This window comes from Melopsittacus undulatus, chromosome 2 (genome assembly GCF_012275295.1).
Source record: "Melopsittacus undulatus isolate bMelUnd1 chromosome 2, bMelUnd1.mat.Z, whole genome shotgun sequence".
NCBI lineage: Eukaryota > Metazoa > Chordata > Aves > Psittaciformes > Psittaculidae > Melopsittacus > Melopsittacus undulatus.
Window position 1 is genome coordinate 89,669,935 of NC_047528.1, and position 23,456 is coordinate 89,693,390.

Consider the following 23,456-nt stretch of genomic DNA (forward strand, 5'->3'; position numbering starts at 1 on the left):
ATCCCAGGGGCAACTCAAAACCAGACAGGCAGCAGCTCTCGGCAGCACGGTTTCCCGTGCACGGGAGTTCTCGGCTCACGGTTTCCCGGAGCGCGCCTGAGCAGCCTCCAGCCTTTGCCACGCAGATCAGGCTGGCTCAGGTATTGCAGCCCCCCGAGCGTGATGCATCATCCTCCTTTGCAAAGGGACACAGACCCGCTGGGGCTCCTAGAGAAGAGGAGGAAGGAATGCAGTTGCTGGTGCTTCCCTCCCCTTTATTTTATTAAATTGTCATTCCTCAACAACTGTGCGCAGCACTCCCCTCCTGCCCCAGGAGCTTTGCCCACGACCACTGCACCTCACTGCCAGACCTCGCGGCTGCCGCCAGTGCCACACTGGACTGGGAGCTCACACAATACCGGAGGCAAAAGAGGAGCCAAGGAACCGCCCCTTATAGGTGTCGGGGGAAGGCAGAAGCGCTGCCCGGGCGCTGGGGAGCCAAGGGAGGGCGCTACGGCAGCAGCACCCGAGCACCGGCAGCGGGGCCAGACAGCGCCACAGCCGCTCCCCACTCCGCTCCGCCAGCAGCGGAGGGGGGGGGGGCGGGCCCGGCCCAGGAAGTGACGCCGCCCTGCACCCCCCCCGGGCACACCTGACTCACCTGGGCGGGCGGCGGCGGTGTCGGTCCGTCGGTCGGTCTGTCGGCGGCCGAGGAGCAGCAGCATGGCGAGGGAGAACGTCTCCCCGTGGGCCATGGGACTGCTGAAAACCTTCGAGGAGAGCGAGTTTGGCAGCTGGGAGAAGATCGGCTCGGGGGGGTTCGGGCAGGTGTACAAGGTGCGGCACCTCCATTGGAAGACATGGCTCGCCATCAAGTGTTCACCCAGCCTTCATGTGGATGAGAAGTAAGGGGCGATGGGGACAACGGGGAAGTGGGGGGAAGAAGATCTCCAGGTATTGAGGAGCCCTTGGTCGCCCTGTGCCTCCCTGGATGTGCAAATTCAGCCAAGGGGCGACTAAGGGCTCCTTCTTCCACAACCCTCCCTTGTGTTTTTATCACACAAGGCACACAGATCATGCTTCCCAGGTAATCATGCTTCCCAGGCCAAACAAGATGGTCAGGCTGCCTGTACAACAGCTTCTTTTTGAGCACCAAGCCGGGCCGTGTAGCCCAGAGTTATAGATCCTGGGAGCAGGCTTGGAAAAGGGACAAACTGACCCAGCCCTGGGAGCTGCAGTACGTCTTGCAGCGCTGTTTACCAACAGCAGCAGTGGGAATGAAGGTCTGACTAAACTCAGGGAAGAGCTGCGCAATTAAGTATTCCCCAGGCAAACGTGGCCTTTGCCACACTTAAGCAAAGGCCGGACCAACACCTTTGGTTCTGTTGTACATAATGGGGCTGGCCTCGCGCAAAGAGTAAGCGACGTTACTTAGCCACTTGCAGCAGCTTGGAGAGAGCCGCCGCACGGCTGCAGTCTAGGGCTGGCCTGTTCCCTCGGAGCCATTTGGAAAGCATTTTGCCCTGCCCTCGTCGTGCATGTATCGGCTTGTGCTAAAGCGTTGCTTCTGCTGCAGCGCCAAAGGTCACCAAAGGCAGTCCTCAATGGGAAGCGCAGGAGGAGTGAAACTGCTGGATGGGAATCCGGGGGTTTCTCAAGCCTCCTGTGTCTCACTCCAGTGAGCTCCCTACCTTGGGAAAAGCCAGCCCTTTACCTCGCATTTGCATTAGCTGTGACTGCTGTGTGGTAGGTGGCTGGTGCTTAGCAGCGAGGCAAGCAGCCGGCTCTGTGTGGGGGGAGTTGGGCTTGGACATGCTGTCTTTGAGGAGCAGGTGCTGAAGGGAGGTGTGCTGGGAAATTCATTTTCCAGCCTCAGGGCCAGTGCTTCTCCTTGGATCTACCCAGGATGAGCCCTCACTGTGTAGTCCAGTGTGGAGCTGTATTGTATTACAGATGAAGGTAGTGGGAACCCCATCCAGCTCATCTGTCTTCCATGACTAGTTGTGGCCCATGGCAGAGGACAGTCAGCTATACTGTGCTTGTGCAGTCTGTGTGTGGTGGGGGCATACCAAGTGCAGATTGCCCTTCCTAGGAGAAGAAGGCTGTCAGAAGCTCCTTTAGGAGCATCCTTCTGTTTCAGCTGACAGCAGTGACTTACCAGCTGGTCAGCAACTGTGCAGAGGGAGGTGAATTATGGCCAGGTGGTATTCACGGAGCTTTTCCAGCTCCACCTTGATTTCTGGATTTTTTCCAACTCATGAGCTGATCCTGCAGTTCATTTTCTGAGATGCGGGTTGGTTCAGACACAAAAGGTTTCATTTGCTGCAGTTCCTGCAGGAGAAGGGAGATGAGTTGGCCTAAGGTTGAAAACGTTTATAAGCCTATCTTCTGCAGGATCAGTAGGGTAGTGGGACATCCTGTCCATCATCTGAACTGCTGGCTTTGCTGTAGGAATAGCTTATATAATACAGTAAATGAGGCAAAATGTCCTTTTTTAGGGACGGAAGGTGAAAAGGGAGAATTTGATATATGCCCAGGGTAACTGCTGTCTGTGAATAAAACAGAAAGGCCTCAGAGTTGCAGGGGTGTTCTACTTGGTTACTCTGCAAGCCTTCCTACTGTTAAAACTTCCAAGTACATTTCAGACTTTATGCTTTTTGAGGCCTACTCAAAATAGTACTGTAGCTGACTAATTTTGCAGTTAAAATAAAAATACCTCTTAAAAGTAAGATAGAACATTTATTATATTTTTCATTTGCAAAATACATCTAGATATTTACTCAAATGTTGATTTTCAGTCTGAGCCAAAGGACGTTGTCACCTATTTTAATATGAACAGTGAATCTTGAGAGTTGCTACCAAATCTCTATATTAATATATTTGATGTGTGATAAAGAACAAGTGGCTATGAGGCTTGCAGGTATTGGAGAGACCATACAAACATGCAATGGAGTAAATAAAAATGCCTTCAGAACCTGGGAACTTCAAGGCCATGGGGTTCCTGCAGCTTCTTGTTAATTTTAACAAACCAATCTTTGAAACAGTAATTTATTTGTTTTACTGCAGAATTTGTGCTTTGTATGCTTGAGGGGAGTATTAATTAGAAATCAGAGAGTCCCTTGCCTTTGAAACAGCTGCTTCTGCACAACAAAGCAGAATTTGTATCTGCTTTTCCTTCTGTTCTTAGAGTGTTCGACCCCTTTCAGCAGTCAGTTAACACTGGCCCCCAAAGAGACTTCTCACCTGAAACCTTTCTAAGAAACTTGTGTCACTCAGGTGATGGGGTGGGGGGCACAGACAACATAAAACACAACCTCTTTAGTTCACAGGTTGAAACAAGCCTGTGTAATTAGACATTAATCCAGGAGATTAATTTGTCTAGCCATTTCTTCGGGTCCTGTGAAGCAGCAGGGTTAGAAGAAAGTGGTATCAGAAACATTAACTGAAAAACATGGAGGCTTTTTCTTATTTATTTGGTACCACATTAAAACCATGTTTGTAGTGGCTCGATGGGGGTAATACTCTGTAGTCTCTCTTGCTGTGTTTCTGCAGACAGTCAGAGATTTGGAGTAATTCACTTGGCAATTATCACACCATAGAGCCAAGTGGCCTCAAGCAGAAGAAAAACCAAATATGCAGTCAGAAGTGGTTTTATCTTTAAGCCTGAGCCCTCTTAGGGAATTGAGCCAAATTCCATTCCTAACACCTTATTTGCTCCCACTTCCCATTTCCCGAGATCACTTCCCGCACACAACTCAAGATGCTCTCAAGATTGAGTGCTTCAGTGTAAGCCTGGAGAAAAGAGTGTGTCACCCAGAAAGGTGGAGGAGCGAGGAGCCTCTTCTCCAGGATTTGCAGTGGGGAGCATGGAGTCCCTTCTCTTTAGTCCTGTTGGCTAGAATGGAAGCATAGTCTGGAGGAAACGGGTGGCAAGCCCAGAAAGAACAACCTGGAAGCCTTTGTGGGTTTCTTACAGCTGAATGTAAACGTGCAGGCTATAATGAGTATGAACCATGTAACAGTTCCCAGAGAGGACTCCTCACTGGAGGCATTAGCCAGTGGGGGTGTTGACAGGGTGTGGAGCTGGAAAGGTCTGTCCTCTTGATTGGGAAAATAAAATGAGTAAAGCCCTACATGCACCTCCCTCTGCAGGACCTGCATTTAGGGGTGTAGCAGAACCAAGAAATTTATGAAGTTTTGGAATGTCTTGCTGTTAGCAGCTGCTGCATTTATTTAGGTGGTGAAGGTGAATGAATGCCTGTTCTGGTGGTCTCTGGATGTGTAGGTAGAACTTAATACCCACCTCATGCTCCTCAGAGTGCAGGGATGAGCCTAGCTGTCTGTGTTAACCTGTAATACTCTTGTACCAGGATTATGCAGCAGAGATCTGTGTTAACCTGAAAGAAGGAATGTTTTCACTTCTACACTTCTCCCCTCCCCAACACGTTCTGTACTGACCATGCAGTGTTTTTTCTTCTCTTACTTTCTTCTCTGAGGATCAGCAGTGAAGGGCATTAAAGGCATACCCTGCAGAGCAGAGGTCACTGTATGCACTTAAACATCTGCCATGATGCAGAGAAAAAGAGCCGTGTAAAAATTCAGACATTGTAATTTTGTGGGTCCCATCTTCACCACCAGCATAGTTTGTAAAGAGGTAACCTGCATTCCCCACTGAAGAGCAGTTTGGGTGGGCTGGCTGCTCTGCACCTGGAGGTGGTACATGCAAATGGCCACATTACAGGTTTCCAGGGCTTTCTGAATTTCTTTGGTGCAACTTGAATTGCTCTGTCTCAGACTTCATTAAGAAAATGTGTCGGGGTGGGGGGAATATAAAACTGCAAGGACTGCCTTGTGAGTTTAAAGTTGTATTTTTATAGCAGTGTTATCTTTAGGGCATAAAGATTGGATACACACAAATGCAGATACAGTCATAATTCCTGCTGTTCTTGTGGCAGGGTTTGTGGTAAAAGGGTTGGGCCCTGGGGAGTGAGGCAGTGGGCAGGAATAAGTCCCTTGTCTCTCCAAGAGAATCCAAAGAATGCAGCCCTATCCATTTGGGGTCTGACTTTGAGTGGAAGCAGACAGATGTTTTGGGGATGTCAGAGGTCCCTCATTCATGTAAATAGTTCTGATTGCTTTGAGAACGGCTGATCTGTCAATTGAGAACTTCACTGACAGATGCTGTTTGGCACTGATGCTTGTACTAGATCGCTTGATGTGTGAGCCTCTGTCTTCTAATACTATTATAGGGGAAAGTGTATGCACCCCATGATTTACATCTGTCCTGTGTGCAAGTTTTTTTAATTCTTATTACCATAATGTTAGGATATAGTACTGGAGGGGGAGGAGAATGGAGCCAAGGTGGTTAGAGAAGATAATTCTGTCTCTTTAATTGTGTAGGTATTAAATAAGAAACACTGTTATAACAGAGGCTAGTCCCATGCCTCTTGACTGAGAAACCTCATAAGGAGCTTTTATTTTCCTCCACTTTGGAGGGAAGTGTTTCTTGGTGATAATGCAGAATAACGTCTAAGCACTAGGAGTAGCTGAGCAGCATAACGCTGCCCATCCCATACTTTGATCTGTTAAATGTGAAGTTGAAGAATACCTACAGCATCCTTTGTTGCAGCATTAGCACTTGTGTATTGCATTGAGAACGCCTAAGACTGTGCTGAGTGCCAGAAGCACCTTGCTAAGGGAAAAGGGAAGGGAAAGACCTTTCATCTTTGCCCAATGGAGGAAATCTTGGTTTAACGAGCTGCTTGTGTTAATAGGATTAATGCAAGTGCACTCCAGCACTTGGCTAATGACTGAGTTGTATTTTGGCCGTTTCTTTTTGTCTTTTTTCCTTTTCTCTTTGTCTTTTTTCCTTTTCTCTTTACTAAAGGTGACAGGAGCCTGTATTAGAGAGCTGCGTGTCTCCCTGGCTATACCAGCTTATTCAGTTTTAAAGACTCTGGGTTTGGGAAAGATTGTTGTATGGGGGTTTATTTAAACAGGCAAATTAGGTAAATGGTATTTGGCCGTTAATCAGTCAGTTAATTCACTCATCTACCTGCGTCTGATCCAAGCAGAAAGGGAGCTTGTTTTGTTTTGTTTAAAGTGGAAATTCTCTTCATGGGCAAAATGCCCCATTTTAAGCAGCTGAGATCTGTGATTTTGGTGATGCTCTCTGTGGCTGTTGTTAGCCCTGGAACCCCATCCATGCGAGTCTAATGGTTCTTGTGACGCTTTAGCTGTTGCTGGGTTCTTGCCTTGCCTTGGAGGGCTCAGACAGGTATTTTACATCCCTGACTCCAGAGCTCAGCCCGCTGAAGCCTGGTGAATTATGCTGGCTATGCATGTGGCTTGGGGGCAAGGAGTTGGTTGTGTTATTCACAGGCGCTCCCTTCCAGCGTGCCAAAGAGCAAACTGGGTACTTGTCTACAAAGGCAATTATTTCACAAGAAAGTTGCTGTAGGGAGCAGCAGGAGCCAACATGGTGAGCAGATGGAGATTTCCCTTATCTTTTTTTTTTTTAACTCCCTGTGTGTACGTCCCTCTTAAACCATTTTTCATCCAGGTCTTGCCTCTGAAATAGGTCTGCTGCTTCATGTTAGGCTAGACTCACCCCTAGTGTGAGATGTTAACTGAGCTGGGTTATTGCAGGCTGCTACAGCTGCAGCCATCAGGTTGGGAACCATGTTGCCAACCTTGTCTGAGCAAACATCAACTCTGCTTCCCAAGCAGGCGAAGCAGAGGGGAAGGGGATGGAGTTACGGGAGTCTCCTAATGTGGAGTGTAAGGGCTAAATGAAGCTCCCAAAATTGCTTCCATGTGGGAGCACTGAGAGTCTCTTGCAGGCTGTGTTTCAGCACAGGCCCTCTGGGTCATCCAGGCATCATGGAGCAGGGGGCAACGACACACATCTGCTTAGCAACTTTGTCCTATTACTTCGGGTACTGTTCTCCATTAAATAGTATACACACCTTGGGTACATTACAAGAGCTGTCGTGTAATAAGAGAGGGTCGGTTCAGGAAACATTACCTATCTGACCTCCCTGTGTCCTCTTTTGTGAATCAGTGGGTGGCAGCAACAGTGATGCAGCAGTACCAGTGACGCAGAGCTACTCTTTATCTACCCGTCATTGGTGCTAGTGTAGTAGACAGACTGAAGGTTCTTTCACACATCATGTGTGGCTCCCCTTTGTGAGGACAGTCAGCCTGGGGAGAGGATCCTTCTTTCCTCTTTCCAACTCACTGCTCAGTTGGTCCTTGCAGGCTGTTGCAACCTGAAAGCCATGTGTGAGGTGCAGAAGGAGTGCATGGAAATTAAAGGGCTTGAGCTGGGAGGCTGCAGCTTGGACCGAGTAACGCTTAGCACTCTGTAAGGTCAGGATAAAATGACACATAAGCAGTCCAGGGTGCTCGTGACATGTGCTGGTGCTGGGCCTGTTATATCACAAAAAATTGCATGTCAGGAGTTTTCGGCATCCACTGGAGCTGAGTGAGCATAATACTGGAGCTGCCAAATCAAGGGTTTGAGGAGAAGGAGGCTTTTGCTGTGTCCCCCTAGCTAGAGCAGTCAGTTTGCTCCTCTAAATAGTGGGTTCCAGGGATTCCCTTCCCAAGGCCTGGGTCTGCATGCTGGCAGACTGCAGCTGAGGCAATGCTGTCTGTGCTCTCTCCTGATTAACGCAGTTTTATGACTCACAAAAACTTAATGACTTTAGCCCAAGGAGTTATAGCAGTGGTAAATCTGGGCACTGTGTGTATCGTCCTCATTCTTAACAGCACAGCATAAACCTCAAAGTGGGGAGATGGGCTTTACGCTAGGGATGTTTGCACTGTTGGAAATGTACAACTTGCTTGTAGTTCAGCAGCTGTGAGCTGCCTATCATTAGAGGCATAAACCAAAGTTAGTAAATGTGCAAATATGCCTGGAGTACAGGCTAGTGAGATGTAGCGTGGTTCAGCCAAGTGATGGTCATGAATGTGGTGTTCAGTTCTTCATGTTTTGTGCACATTTGATGTGGGGGAAGAACCAGTTACTCCATCCTTCACCATCTGTTCTCTTCTACCCAGGGAGCGCATGGAGTTATTGGAAGAAGCAAGGAAGATGGAAATGGCAAAGTTTCGCTACATCCTTCCTGTTTATGGTATCTGTAAAGAGCCAGTTGGCTTGGTCATGGAATACATGGAAACAGGATCCCTGGAAAAGCTCCTGGCTTCCGAACCTCTGCCCTGGGAATTGCGCTTTCGCATCATCCATGAGACAGCGGTGGGGATGAACTTCTTGCACTGCATGTCCCCTCCGCTGCTTCATCTGGACCTCAAGCCTGCAAACATCCTGCTTGATGCCCACTACCATGTCAAGGTACGCGCTGGTCACTCTGTGCCAGGGACCCACCTGTGGATATACTTGCATGGCTTCTGCCAAACTGAAAGGCCTGAGAGAAACCAGCAGTGTTCGTTTTGAGTTAGAGCCCACCACCCCAACCCCTCCAATCCCCAAACCTGTCTGCCTGATGTATGCACCATTTGCATACGTAAACAGAGGTAGAGTTGAGCTTGTGAGAACTCTCCTGAAATTTTAGGAGTGTGCTAGCATAGTGAACTCTGTTTCTGAGGCCTAATGGGTCCTGCTATAAATTTCCTTGTGCTAAGGTCATGAGACAGATGAGAACAGGGAGAGAAAATCTATATTATCTGTGCCACTTCACAGCTGCCTGTGGGGTAACCTTGTTCAGTGTAGGTCCTTCTGGCCTTGTACACTCCACTAAATACACAAATCTCATTTAAGCTGGAGTCTGGAGAAGCCTTCCCAGAGGCAACTCATCTCTTTCATTTGCTCAGAGCATCTACAGTAAAGAAGTATCTCTCTCCTGACTGTTTGTGCATGCCAGAGGTCACTTAAAGAAATTTGTGTGGCTGTATCAGCATGAAATAATTTTCATTACCTGTTTCCAGCATTTTGTTACCTGTTTCCTTAGACAGCTGGTCTGAGAAGGTTGCTTTCTGATCTTTCCTTTTGGAGAGATAAGAGACTGAAACATATCTTTTTCCTGATTTCCTCCCCCTTCTCCCTCTTCACCTCCCCCCACCCCAGATTAGTGGCTTAACTCCTAGCCTTAGAACTGCATCATTAATCATGCTGGCTGGCTGATACAAACTCCGTAGTCATAGTAGGAGTAATCACAGATTGACAGTGCCATCATCCATCATGTTCCCTGTTTTCTTGTTCCCCTCAAACTAGCAAAATGGCTTTTGTCTTGCTGCACCATACTGAAAAACAAAGTTTTCTTAAATGAAAACATCTTTCCTAATGTCATGAGAAGGTTGCAGCCATAAGAGGTGTGTGCCTCCAATGAAACTGCACCTGTGACAAGTCTCAGCTTTTTTACTATGCCTTAGTGGTGTACTTAGAAGGATTTTCTTTGAGGTAGGAGGCATCTACAGGTGGTCCATGGTATTATGACCAGAACATCAGGATCTGAACTGTTGGAAGTATATTCTCACACATTAGTGCTGAAGCATCTTTGCTAAGTATTTATTTACTTAAACTTGTGCTTGCTTGCATAACTTCTTAAATTCCTAATTCTTGACTCATCCATGAGCCAAGATACAAAGGCTGTATTTTTCTTACTGTTTCAGGAGGTTGAAATGCTGTCTGATATTCCTCCTGCTGTATAGCCTATATCTGGGTGGTGATATAATAGAAGGAGGCAAGTGCAGGTACAAAAAAATATGTTTCTAGTGAGGTCACTGCTGACATCCCTGAACCGTTGCTACTTGTGCTGTATATCGAATACATGAAGGTCTTTGGACCTTCTCTCCATTAAGTTCAGAGAAAAATACTCTAATGCAGATCTTTGTCCAGCCAGCAGTATTTTATATTTGCAGGTACCTTGGAAACCCCTCCAAGCAGCAAAGCAGACATAGGAACCTGCATGCAAAATAAGAGATGCACATATTCTGTGAGGTGTCTTTGCTTTAAAAATGTTGCCCCAAACCTTCTTTTTGTGTGATGTGAAGCTTGTAATTAAATTTCAGACCCTGCAGCTTGATATAATATGCATTTTCTTGCTGGAAGGCTAATGGAGCTGATGATAGAAGTGTTTTTACTTTTTAAATGTTAGTGTTAATTTAGTAGGTGACTGTCCCTAGTAGAATCCTAAGGTGAGTGAAGAGATCTTGTACACTCCAAAAGAAGAGTTTGGAGATGGGGAGGCCTTTATAAATCGTTTGCCCTTGAGCCAGGAAACAGTCTTCGGTGGAGCACATTAGAAATGCTTCTGTGCTATATTGCTAGTTAAATGGAAACACACCCTTCTTCTTTTAACAAGCACAATGCTTACTGTAAAATCCCCAAGTGAGGATGATGACTAACGCAGTAGTGCTGTACAGAACTTATCATCAAGTGGGTGCTTCCATATCATAAAGCTGTCTCCTGTGTGCATTACATAAGTGTGTGCTGAATTTTGTTCTTGGGAGGATAATTAAGAGGATGGGATTAGCCTGAGCACTGATCAGGACAGATGCTAACTTTTTCAGAGGCATGTTGGAGGATTCTTTGGTGATTTTAAATATACGTATATTATATATACAACACAAGGGCAGGGTTTGCTGGTTTTTTGGAGGATGGATCCATGCATGCCTCCTCCCCTGTGAGTACTGGCAGAACTCACTCCTGACAGCTCCAGCCTCAGCTGGGAGCTCCCTTCCTTGCCATGTCCTGCTCCATTTTGGTTGCCTTAAGCAGTGTATTTTCTTTGGGAGGGTTATTCCATACCCTGACAGGCTTTGCTAGCAGGCATCAGTCTGCTGCTTTTTTTTTTTTTTAACTTAATGTCAACCTGTTACTTCTGTTTGTACCAGCAAGGTCCTCCTTGCCCCTTTCTCCAGTGTTTCAGTATTTATGGGCTAACACCTAGTTTTTGCTTAACTGGACTATGTTTTAAGAGCTTGTTCTTCAGCTCTCCTGCCCTCTGTACACGTTCTGGATGTCTCCCCTGAGTTCCCTGTGATGTGGCAATTGCTTGCAGGGAGCTGGAGCTGGGGAAGCAGTGTCACATTCCAGCACTACCCTCGTGGGCTGTTAGTTTGCTCATTCCCTGCTTCAGCGTGATCTCTCTTTGGGGCCCTCAGTAGGAAAATACACCACCACTACCCACCATGCAGCAGTCTCATACTCTAACTTGTTGCCAGCTGTCATGCCCACATGCTCTTTCTGTTGCTGCTTCCCAGGTTCTGATCTTCAGTGTCTTATGGTGTTACTTTTTGTTCAGGTATTTAAAATCAACTTACAACTTAAGATATTTGGGCAGAAGTGTTATTTGTAAGTTCTTGTTTCTCTTACTATATAGCCTGTTGTCTGCATCCCCTCATCTTGTCATATATATATGTGTGTGTGTATATACATATATATGTATATATACACACACACATGCCCATGTCTACATGTGTGGGTGCATGCACACACAGAGGCAAATCCCACCAGTTATTTTTAATATCCCAGATTTTAAGAACTGAGAGTGGGATGAGCTGATCTTAGCTGTGCACTGCTTTAAGCTCCCTGTAGTTCCTTTTATTTCCCATAATGCCAGCACTCCATTTTAAACCAGTGTAAAGTTGTGCTGTGCTGTGCTGATGGTGTTGCTTAACTTGGATAGGTTGCCTCTATGGTCTTTGCCTTTATTTGCTTCAGCTGAAGAAGGGGCTGCAAAGTTTCTGAGTGTGGAGTTAGAAACAGCCTTATCAAATGGCAGATTTGTTTTTCAGAAAGCTGCTTAATGTAGGTTGTAAACTGTAGTTCAGAGTAATACCCAGAGGCGAGGCTGGTGGGGACAGGTTGTCTCTCCTTGTTAGACTAGCTAAGGTAGTTAACACAGCCACTTTGTCAGCTGTAATGCTCCTGTTACTAGAAATGAGAAGAGGCTGTTTCGTTTTGTGTGTCCCTTCTGCCTCTGTCCCACCCCTCCTGATCAAGGTAGGGCTGTTGTTAACTGGCTCTTTAATCCCAACCAACAAAGCTGGTTTTCACCTTGATCAGTTCCTTAATTGATCTAATTGTGGTGGCACAGGGGAGGGAACAAGACCGTTCCTGTTATGGCAATGCAGGCTTATGATAGGTTAAAATGGATGCTTGACCATGGCTTTGGCTCCTACTGCTTTTGAAGAGAGCAGTACCAATGTCACACCCAAAACAGGTTTTGAGGAGTCAAGGTCTCAGGGCAGGTTGGGAAAGGGTGGAAATACAGTCTGCTTCAGGAGAACTTTTAGTAGCTAACTGGAGTGTGTTCTTAAACACTGAAGTAAAGACATCTGTTTGAAGTACAGATGCTTGTTTTGTCTACACTCAGAATTAATATTTTTTCCTCATTTTTAGTAGTCCAGGTCTGTGACCCATGTAAGTTTCTTAAAATGTCTGGCATTTCTTAAAGAACAAAATTGAAACAACCAGTCTGCCTCACCTACCCCCAGGAAAACATACAACCCAGGTCAACCCACTGCTAACACCCAAACCCTGTATACAAATGTGGCAGCATTCTCAGTATCCAAGTGTGCAGAGACTTTGCACAAATACTGGATATGCCAGCAGTAATTAAAAATTAATCTGGTGGCTTTGTTACCTATTTGGTGGAGAAGACCTTTTGGTGAACTCTGTCCCCAAGTCCATTGCAGTGGGTTCTTTAGTCTTATTTGCAGCATCAGATGCTAAGTGCATGCTTCAGGGTGGCCTGTCAGGAGTCAGCAGAGAAAGCACTTTCAAGCACTGATTTTGTTCCTAGATCCCTACAGTGTTTGAGAATAGCTGACTTTAGTAACCATTATAGCTACATGAGCATATATATTAGTTTAAAAAAAAGACAAAAGTTTCAAAAAATAACTTGACAAACTCAAAGCACCTAAAATTTTGTGGTTTTTACAAACTGGAATGCAAAGGTCCACAAATGTCAGAAGCAGAGAACAGCCTGTGTTCACAGTGTGCTCAACTGAAACGAACACAACTAAAAAAGGAAAGAAAAAAAATAATCTTGAGATCTTGGAATCTCTCAGTAAAGTAAGAGTTGCTGGGAAGTGGGCAGGGAAGCACATACAGCTCCCCTCCCCAGTCGCTGCTCACGTGTTTGTTCTCATGCAGACCTGTAAAGAGCTGAGACCAAGAGAGCTGTCTGAACATGAACAATCCCACTGTCTGTGTGGGCATTGGCCAATGCTTTTTCTCTTCTTCCTACCTCTTCACCGCGTATTTTGCATGAAGCAGTCTGTCGCCTCCATGTCTCCTCTTAACCCTACTGATACTAGGTATGCTTTTGAAGCATGATGGGATCCACCTGAAATAACTGATGTGAGGAGTGAGATTACAGGTCCTGTTGGATTGTGGAGCAGGGCAGATCCCAGGGTGGGCTGCAAAGGCTAGCGGGGATGTGGAGGAAGAAGTGGGGATGGGTGCTTCACTCTCACTGTCTTCACCAGCAAGTGTGCCTTGTGTTGTAGAACTAGGTACCTGGAAAGCAATTTAAAGGCAAAATAGGTAAGTTAAAGGGCTGTGTCTTCCACCCACTGCACAGTTCCCACTGATGTTTAAAGAAATTGCATGACTAAATATACCATGCAGTGTGGAAAATTCACCCTAAAGGATCTAACAAAAGCCACAAAAACAGCCTGCAGAATCTCACTATTTTGTGGCAGGATGGAAGAGAACAGTTCTTCAATTTCCAGTGCTTTCTGCAGAATTTTATGTGGAAACTCTGTTCTAAAGATGTATTTCCTAGTAGTTGGTATAAAACCTAGTCCTTCACAGTAGGTAGGGGCAGGTTCATAAGGTAATGTTCTTGCTAGCATAGGGGAAGGGGAAGGTATACTATATACCTTAGCTGTTTCTTGGTCTGTAGGCTGAGACTGTTCCATCCAGTGTGCTTAGCTGCCTGTCTTAGTCCCTAGCCTTAGATTCACACAACATAGCTGATAGCTCTTAATGCAGGAGTGTCTGTGCCATCTGTATTTCTTCTTTAGTTCTTAACTTACACAGTAGGAAACCCAGTGTTGTTTAGACAAAGAGGGTGTATTACTTTAATTATGCCATATGGATTTCTTGAGGTGTATGGAAGTCTCTGCTTCGTGTTAATCAAAGGATAGCAGTGCTCCCCCAAGTTGGATCTGTTCAGACTCACAGCAGCCTGTGCGTTTATTAACCTGACACCATGCTCTTGTGTGATTGGGGTTGTGCTTTTGTTCTCTACTGGAGCACTAAGTGCCCCAAACTCATGCAGCACTTCCTGGGGCAATGAGTTCAGCTCTTCCCAGGGTGATCTGGCTTGCGAACCTGGGTTTCTTGACTACTTACTGCTTTCCTGGACTCCAGTGCTTGGCTTGTGGAGGAGGCCAGCAGCCCTGCTCTGAGAGTGTAAACCTACAAGCATATAAGAAACTATTCCTACAGAGGGCTTTTCTTGTTTTGGTTTTGTTTTTTTGTTTTTTTGGTTTTTTTTTTCCCCAGCATTTTTCTTCTCAAGTAATCCCCACTTTATGGACCGGACAACAGGTTGGGTATACCTGTGTGCAAGGGTACAGGACTCCTACAGCCTCTAGAATGCCTCTGTTGAGCTCTCTGCCCCTGGGAGAAGTTCCTCCTGAAGCCGTGTGGGTTGCTTTGTTTGTTTTATGGCAAAGAGAGATTCCTAGCGTTTGAAGACCAATGGCTGTGTGGCCTGCCTGTTCTCCAGGAGGCCAAACCTGGCAGCAATTTTCTCCCTTTCCAGTAATGGATGCGTGTTATGACTGGCTTTGTGGTATCTTTAGACTGAAACTTCTGAGAGGGTAAAGTTGGAGCCTAGTAAAAAAAAAACACCAACTTTTTTAATTATGCTTGCTGTTTTGAGGGTGAACTTTCTCAAAGGAGAAGCTGTGAAGATCAAAAGGGGAACGAATAAATGAAAAACCTGGGTATTTTTTAGATAAAATAGCATGTAAGGCGGGGGGAGGGGAGAAATCTAATCTAACATGTGCGCAAAAATCAGTGGGATGAGTGGTTCAAGAAGACTTGACTTTTCTTGAAATTTCCACTTAGCATAATAGACATTTTTGTCCAGTGGGAAATAAGGAAGACAAAGGAAATTCTTTGCCTGTCTGTTTGCTTGATGATTGGTATGCTTTTGAGAGCAAATGAATGCATATTTCTTTGACACTTAAAATTAAAGTAGAGGTGTGTCCTTTTTATAAACTTGCTGTCACTTGTTTTGCTCATTCCAGCTGTGTTCACTGCGTCACTGCATCAACTTGCCATATCTCCTGGTTGCCAAAAAGAAAAATGCCCTGTGTGGGTTTTTGGTGTGTGTGTTTTGGGATTTTTAACATTTGGTGCCTCTGGTGTTGGGCTAGTCCTTGTTGGCATGGTCAGTGCAACAGTGGAATCTGAAAGAGCAATTCTCTGGTAGCCATTGGAGAGCTCATGGTTTGAAAACAGGTGCTCAGGACACTTAACACAGTGTGCAATGTGAGATTACATAGGGAAAGGGGGTGGCAGCACCAAAAATTACATTAAAGTACTTTGCACTAGCTAAATTTGACTAGTTTTAAATTACTATAAATTGTCTTGACTGTTGTGTTTGCCGCGTAACATGCTGCTGCTTGCAAAAACCTGCTTGCTGTTTAACCATAAAGAAAAGACTACCATAGCATAATGCTTCCAGAGATGTTCCAGAGTGCTCAAGGCCAGGTTGGACAGCGCTTTGAGCAACCTGGTGTAGTGGAAGGTGTCCCTGCCCATGGCAAGGGCTTGGAACTGGATGATCTTTAAGGTCCCTTCCAAACCAAACCATTCTGTGTTCTCTTGGCTTAGTACTTCTGAATGGCAGCTCGCAATATTTTGTTAGGTGATCCTGTTACATCTGTCCCTCCTTATAGAAAATTGTTTGTTAATGCCTCTGAAGTCTAATGGTGGCATGCACCTCTCATCCCTTCTTCCTCCATTTTTTTGCAGATTTCTGACTTTGGACTTGCAAAGTGCAATGGCTTATCCCATTCCCATGACATAAGCATGGATGGCTTGTGTGGCACAATCGCATACCTTCCCCCAGAGCGCATCAAGGAGAAAAACAGGTGTTTTGACACCAAACATGATGTGTACAGGTCAGTTAACCATGAAAACACTTAAACCCACTTAAAGTAATACTGTAAAATGAGACCTCTTTTTCTGGTTATAAAATCTAATTAAGCATAAAACCCTAAATGTAGTTTGAGCCTTACCTTGCAGAGGGTTACATTTGTTCTGCTTTTTGGAAAGTCTTAATAGGGTAGATGCCTTTTAACAAACTGCAGCTGATCCTGGGTCTTGAGCATCATTATTCCAAGTAACATTTATTAGTAATTTATTAGTAGCTGGCATGGGAGGCACTCTGCCCACCTTTAATTTCCCCATCAAAAGGTACATCCTGACCTATTATTTGAGTCTGTGACAAAATTCTTAGTTATCTTCAGTGGATTTCATCACTCGGTCTTTGATTCTTCTTTCATGGTAATGTTACTAGGAAAAGAAATCATAGCTGTAAATTAAGACATATGTCATATTCTAAATGGAATGCATTTCTTTAAAGTAGCTTTGCAGGGTGGAAGTATTAAGTAAAATCCACAGCAATGCTTTGCTGCTCTCTGATTTTGTCAGGTTTGATGTGGAGTAGGTGGTAAATGTTACCAAGAGCAGCCTGGCAGCCTCCAGCAATTCTATTGTGTTTGCTGCCTTAGGTTTCTCCCTGCAAAAAAGTAGACTTTCAAATCATATTCTTGCCTGCATCTTGCAGTATGTGTCATCAGGTGAATTAGATGAAGAAGTGAAGGACAATGAAAAGAGAATTTAGGAAAGTAAATGATACTTCTGTGAGCTTTTTAGCTTTTTGGCTTTTTTGTTGGAGGATTTTTTCTTAAGCTTTTCTAGAAATAATTTTTTAAAAAATGTATTTGGTTTTGTAGCTTTTCCATTGTGGTTTGGGGAGTTCTTACTCAGAAGAAGCCTTTTGCAGGTAAGTTTGATATATTGTGGGTTGTGTTGGAATTTTTTTCTTTTCTCCACTGATCAGTACTCTTCCTGTCCCACCAGCCCCAGATTATATGCATGTCCTCCAAATTCCTACAGTCTTGTGTGGTAGCCACTTCTAAGCTCTCAAATTCTGATCACAAATGTAAGTCCTCCTTTGTCCTGCACTGTGAAAGCAGAACCCATATTGCTGCAGAGGCCCTCGTCTGCACCTTTGTGCTTCTGCTGGAGTTTGCTGTATGGACCCAGATTAGTGTGTGGCTTCTGCAGACTTCTGGCATGTTTGTGGCCAAAGAGGAACAGCACAGAGCAAAGCCAGCTGGCAGGCATTGTGCTGTTTTCAGAAACAGCCTCTCTGCATGGAGGTTCTGTAGTTTATTTGTAGATTGCGGGTACAGATTTGTTCTTTAAAAAAAAACAAAAAGCTGTCTGTGAGAATGTGCCTGATTCCACCCCACAGTAAATGCACTGATCAACAGGCAGCTATTTATTCTTCATGACTTTTCCTGTGTGCATGACTAGCCTATGTATAGCAAACATGTTTGAACATGTCCCAGTCTACTATTAATTTTTTACCCAAGTGAGACATCCCATTTAGCCCAGTGGTTGACTTCAGTCAGGAGCCACAGTACTGCACTGCTTGATTTGTGTTATTCTTCACCTTTATGAAAAGTTCAGGTACCTGGTCTAAACAAAAGCTGTGGTTCAGTTTTCTTACAGCAGAAAGGGAAATCCAAAGAGGCAGCAGAGAACTGCTGGATTTGGTTTTTTTTTTTTTTTTTTTGGTTCAGTGGGGTTTTTTTTATGGTGGAAAAAGAAGGATCATTCACTGACAGTTGTATTTAACTGATACATGGGAAGTAGATGTGAACACATTGATGAATGTGTTGTGGGAGAATAAAGACCAATTTCTTGTTCCCTCTTGATAAAAGAAAGCAGTCTAAATCTAGAAAAAAATATGAAGACAAAGTCTCAGCCTAATACACTGTTAGTGCTGTTAGGCAAAAGAGAAATCACACCTTTTGCTGGGAGATCTTACTTGGTGCACTCTTGCTTTACAGAGGAAAACAACATTTTACATATTATGGTAAAAGTAGTTAAAGGCCACCGCCCAGAGCTACCTGCTGTTTCCAAATCCAGACCTCATTCATGTAATAACTTGATCAAACTGATGCAAAAATGTTGGCAAGATGATCCTGGTGAACGGCCAACTTTTAAAGGTAAGATTTCCTTGTAACTTGGCTGCCCATTTATTCTTCTATGAGTCATGTTATTACTCAGGACTCTTAATCCTTGGGGTAAATGCTGTGAACCTCTGTGACAGAATAAATAGAGCACATTGTATGGTAGAAACAATGATACAGGCCACTTACTCGTTTGTGGAGGAAGGGATTATGTGGGGACAAGTCTGACCATGATGGGGTTATGTAAACTCAGGAAGAATAAGAGCTGTACTGAACCAGAAATTATGTTCATTTCTGTGTGTATCAGAGCATATGACAAACTGGAGCTAGTGTGGTCTTCGCTGTACAAAGCGTTCAAAGACCCTGGCTCTTGAAATGTACCATTGTGTGCTTGAGAAACTGAGCTGTTTTCTTGTAACAGAACAATTTGTGCCTTCATTTTTCTGCCAACAAAAGGCAACTCTGGTGAAAAGCTTGAACTTGCCCAGAGCACCTGCTATGAATTCAGATGCACACAAGGATGTAGCAAGTGCTATCTTCAAGTGCTATTAAGTAGCATTAATGGGAGAGATTTACTTCCTCTCTTTTCTCTTGCCCAAACAAGATACGGAAACTGAAGGGACGATGCATTCCATCTTTTTTAATACATATTTCTACATCTGCTGGAAGTAGACTGCCTCCCATTTCAGTCCTGCAGTGTAGCCATCATGTAACATCAGTCTGTTCTGAATGTGAAGATGAGTTGTTCAATCATCCCCTTGCTTAGGTACATACTTGTACCTGTTGATGAGCTGCTGGATGGAATAGCCAAAACTGGAATTAGAGCTGTTAAGCTTTAATGATAAAGAAAGGCATCAGAACATCTCAGAAAAGTTTCCTATTTAAAAACAAACCAACCAGACTTCTCTTGCTTTCTTCAAAGAAATAACTTCAGAAACAGAGGCCCTTTGTGAAAAACCAGAAGATGAAACGAAAGAGATAACTCAGGACCTGGACACCAAGAATTCCCCAGAGCAGCAGCCTGAGGTATTTTTCTGCCCCTTGTTCAAGCACACTAGGTTTTGTTGCAAGCAGGTTCCTCTGTGACTTGTAACTTCCCAAGCAACCTTCTCTTTGCTGCTTTTGAGCACTTTGCTGCATGATAGAAGTTGTCCTTCTTGGTGAAGGACTGAAATGCAAACGTGACAGCAGATGCATGGACCAGCTCAGGAAAACCTCAGCACAGGACTGAGGGAGAGCAGGAAAGTTGGGAAGTAAAGTCTGGAACTATGTGGGTATGACGCTGTAGATAAGAAATATGTGGCTCTAATGGCTGTGTGAGTACTGATGAAAGCTGCCCTCCTGCATCTGAGAATTTTCAGTTACCTTACTCAGAGGTTTCATATAATATGACAGTGCTTAAAGGCTGCCTGCAAACTAACATATATGTTTCTTCCTATGGGGCCTCATGCTTAGTGTTCTTTACTGACCTTTCTAAAATGCTTGTTTGCTTCTCTTGAAGGGGATTTCTGCATTATCCAAGACAAAACAGGAGCCTGATCTACCATTAGTTAAGGATTACAGTCTGTCAGAGTTGTTGTCCCAGCTGGATTCGGGGATTTCACAGACTATGGAGAACCCTGAGGATCTCAGCCGCAGCTGTTCAGAGTCCAAACTTGCCTCTAGTGACAAGCGCCTTTCAGGAGTTTCATCTGTAGATTCAGCTTTTTCATCCAGAGGCTCCCTTTCCCTTTCCTTTGAAAGGGAGAGTTCAGGTAATGGTCAAGTTTTCTTTGTAGTTGTTTGGACTGGGGCATGGGAGTCTTTGGATTGGAGAGTAGTCATAATAAAGAATAGCATTCTAGCAATCACTGTTAGTCTTGCTTTCTCTAGTCAGCACTGCAGATTTGTTTACGGGAGGTAGTTATTTAACAGAAAAAAAGAATGAGGTGGTTCCCAAACATGATCTAATGACAAATAATAAATCTCACTTCCTTTTGAAAAGAGGTGACCTGGGTTCCAATCAAAGCAGTTACAGAATCAGTCACATAAAAGTTGGTTGGAAGGGAGGTCACCTACTCCAGTGTCCTGCTGGAAGTAGGACTAAAGCCAATGCCCCGTCAGGTCAGTTGAGTTTGTGGGTTTTTTCAGTTATGTATATAAGTTCAAGTCTGAGCACTTTTTTGAGAAGACTGAAGCCATGTTCTCAGCAGCCCCTATCAATATTGTAATAAAGACCCTCACTGATGCACACAGGCCCCTCCCTTCTCAGTCCAGTGTTGCAAAAACCAGTTACCTATTTTCCAGTTAGGCAAACAATGATTAGTGCAGGGAGATCAACCACAGCATCCCTGGGTCTTCATTCCACAAGAAAGAGAGTAAGAGTAAGCAGGGTTCTAAATCTGACCTGAAATTGTTTGGAACTACTGTGGGAAGGGGCTTTCTTTGCAGTCAAGTAATTTCTGAAGCCACCAGATATGTTAGCTATAGGGAAATAAGATTTGATGGCTATCAGAATTGATGGTGTCTTTTTCATGGAGTAGTTTGGGTTGGAAGGCAACCCAAAGCTCATCTTTAAAGGTCATCTAGTCCAGCCTACCTGCAATGAGCAGGCACATCTTTAGCTAGATCAAGTTGCTCAGAGCCTTGTCAGCCTGATCTTGAGTGTTTCTGGGGATAAGGCATCTACCACCTCCCTGGGCAAACTGTTCAAGCATCTCATCATCCTCATTGTAAAATATGTCTTCCTTGTATCCATCCAGATATTGGTACTACTGACATCCAGAAGAGGAAGCTAACAGAGGCCATTTTATCTGGAGATACCAGCAAGCTAATGAAGATCCTCCAGCCTCAAGATGTTGATATTGTTTTAGATGGGAACTCCAGTCTTTTGCACTTGGCTGTTGAAGCTGGTCAAGAAGAATGTGTCAAATGGCTCCTCCTGTACAATGCTAATCCTAACCTTACCAACAAGAAGGGATCCACCCCTCTTCACATAGCCATTGAGAAGAAATTTAAAAGCATTGTGGAGCTGATTATGGCTAGGAAAATCAATGTTAATGCCAAAGATGAGGATCAGTGGACTGCTCTTCACTTTGCTGCCCAAAATGGGGATGATTTCAGCACCAAAATGCTGCTTGATAAGAATGCATCCTTAAATGAGGTAGATTTTGAAGGCAGAGCCCCCATCCATATAGCCTGTCAGTATGGCCAAGAGAATATTGTGCGGATCCTGCTGCGAAGAGGTGTTAATGTGAACATCAAAGGAAAGGATGACTGGGTGCCACTGCACTATGCTGCCTGGCAAGGTCATCTCCCCATTGTAAAGCTTCTGGCCAAACAGCGGGGTGCAAACGTGAATGTGCAGACTGTGGATGGAAGGACCTCACTACACTTAGCTGCTCAACGAGGACACTACCGTGTCGCTCGCCTTCTTATAGACCTGGAGTCAGATGTCAACATACAGAATGGGCTCTTGCAGACTGCTCTCCACATTGCTGCTGAAACCGGCCACACAAGCACATCGAGGCTGCTCCTTAAACATGGTGCAGACATTGAGGCAGCAACGGCGGAAGGATACACCGCACTGCACTTGGCATCTCGCAGTGGCCATTTAGCAACGACAAAGCTGCTAGTAGATGAAAGGGCCAGTGTTCTAGCCAGGGGCCCTTTAAATAGGACAGCATTACATTTTGCTGCAGAAAACGGGCACTCCGAAGTAGTAGAGGAACTTGTCAGTTCAGAAAATATCAATGTTTCTGACAGTGAAGGGTTGACAGCTCTTTACCTGGCTGCACGAGGAGGGCACACAAAAACAGTTGAGGTTCTTCTGAAGCATGGGGCATATGCAGACGTGCAAAGACCCACATGTCAGACCCTGCTACAGCTTGCTCAGCAGGGCAGTAGTAGTTCAGTTACTGTGTTGTTAAGTGAGACATAAAAGGGACAGAACTTGCTACCTTTCTGCCTGGTGCAAGAAGGCTGCTGGAGCCTGATGCAAGGGACTTCTCCAGTTGTGCACTGACCCACTCATGAGCATGTCAGCTGATGGACTTGAGGTGGAGCCAGCAGAACTTACTTGTGTTTGAATGTGCAAGTAAGAGCACACATGGACTAAGACTGGATGTAAAGCTAAGAGCTGGGGTCTGCCATACTGTGGTCTGTATCAGTCATTCTGCGTGTGCCTGCCTGTCTGTATATTGACATTCCTCTCCCAAGGATGTTGTGAGCAAAGGATGCAACTTGTGGGTTTCCCTATGCTTTTTTTTTTTAATGTGCCAAACTAATTTAAGAGCTAACATTCTGCTTTTTTATTTTTCTGAGGAAAAAAAAAAAACAAACCAACCCAGAACCAGGATGATGTAGATTACTGGTTTATTGCAGTGATCTATATTTTGGGCTGAAAGCCTCCAGCATAAAATAAACACAACACAAATCCGCTTGAAATAAATGCTAGGGATGAGGAAAAGGCTACTTAAGATACAGCTAACCATGTTTGTTTGTGTCAGAAGGTACTCTGTTCAGTGGAGACATTGATTTCCATGTACTCAAAACTGATCAGATAGACATACTAACATGGCAGGATTCCTAAAATACAGAAGCAAAAGTAAAAACACTGGTATCTTCATACACAGTACCACCCTGTATGTATTTTAAGATCAGTAAGCTGAATTAGGTGCTTAGTGGTTTGTATTAAATTAAAAAGTCAAAAGCTAAAATTCATACTGGACTGTAACTGGATGGTGTATTCTAACACCGTGATACCAATTCGCATGCTTGGAGGGCTGATGACTAGACTGATATACTGTGTATATAGTATTTCTAGCTGTTGTATGCTTTTTTTCTACTGAAGAAAATAGATTGCATAGAGTGGGTATGTTTTAATACACCTTTTAATTTCACTCTTTTCAAAGTTCAGATGTGATCTGTTATTAATAAAAGATTGTTCCATAGCTTTCTGTATTTTGTAGTTGTTAAAGCAGCTGAAAAGCCATTGACCAGCAGCAGCACATAACTAATGTGTTCAATGATACTGAATCTCAAACTGTTAACATGGAAGGCTGTCTTCAGTTTCACATTCTCCATAGCTTTTATATGGGAGGTAAGGAGCTTACATGACTTTGAGGTGTTTTTACAGAATAAGTCTACAGACTGAAGCCCCATTTAATCTGTGCTGTAGCTGTTCAGGAAGTCTGGTTTTCTTCTCCACCTTGAAGCCAAGTCAGCTGCTTTTGCATCTTTCCTGGTGACTGGTAGGCTGCTGCGCCACCTCTCCTTGGTGGTGTGTTCCCACCATGTGT

General features: G+C 44.5%; 1 protein-coding gene across 1 annotated transcript; it reads left to right on the forward strand.

The window, feature by feature from the left end:
- The first annotated feature begins 644 nt into the window (after positions 1–644).
- Positions 645–23,108, forward strand: RIPK4 (receptor interacting serine/threonine kinase 4). Its single transcript, XM_034074436.1, has 8 exons — positions 645–884; positions 8,044–8,335; positions 15,944–16,092; positions 16,930–16,979; positions 18,055–18,213; positions 19,100–19,203; positions 19,679–19,931; positions 20,919–23,108. Exons 1-8 carry the CDS (start codon positions 703–705, stop codon positions 22,094–22,096), a joined length of 2,367 nt encoding a protein of 788 aa, XP_033930327.1. The 5' UTR covers positions 645–702; the 3' UTR covers positions 22,097–23,108.
- The last annotated feature ends 348 nt before the right edge of the window (positions 23,109–23,456 follow it).

Excerpts from the sequence above, each read along its gene's own strand:
- RIPK4 (XM_034074436.1), top strand. The coding sequence starts at position 703 with ATGGCGAGGGAGAACGTCTCCCCGTGGGCCATGGGACTGCTGAAAACC. Across the intron at positions 18,214-19,099 it reads TGAACGGCCAACTTTTAAAG|AAATAACTTCAGAAACAGAG; the intron begins GTAAGATTTCCT and ends CTTTCTTCAAAG. Across the intron at positions 19,932-20,918 it reads CTTTGAAAGGGAGAGTTCAG|ATATTGGTACTACTGACATC; the intron begins GTAATGGTCAAG and ends GTATCCATCCAG.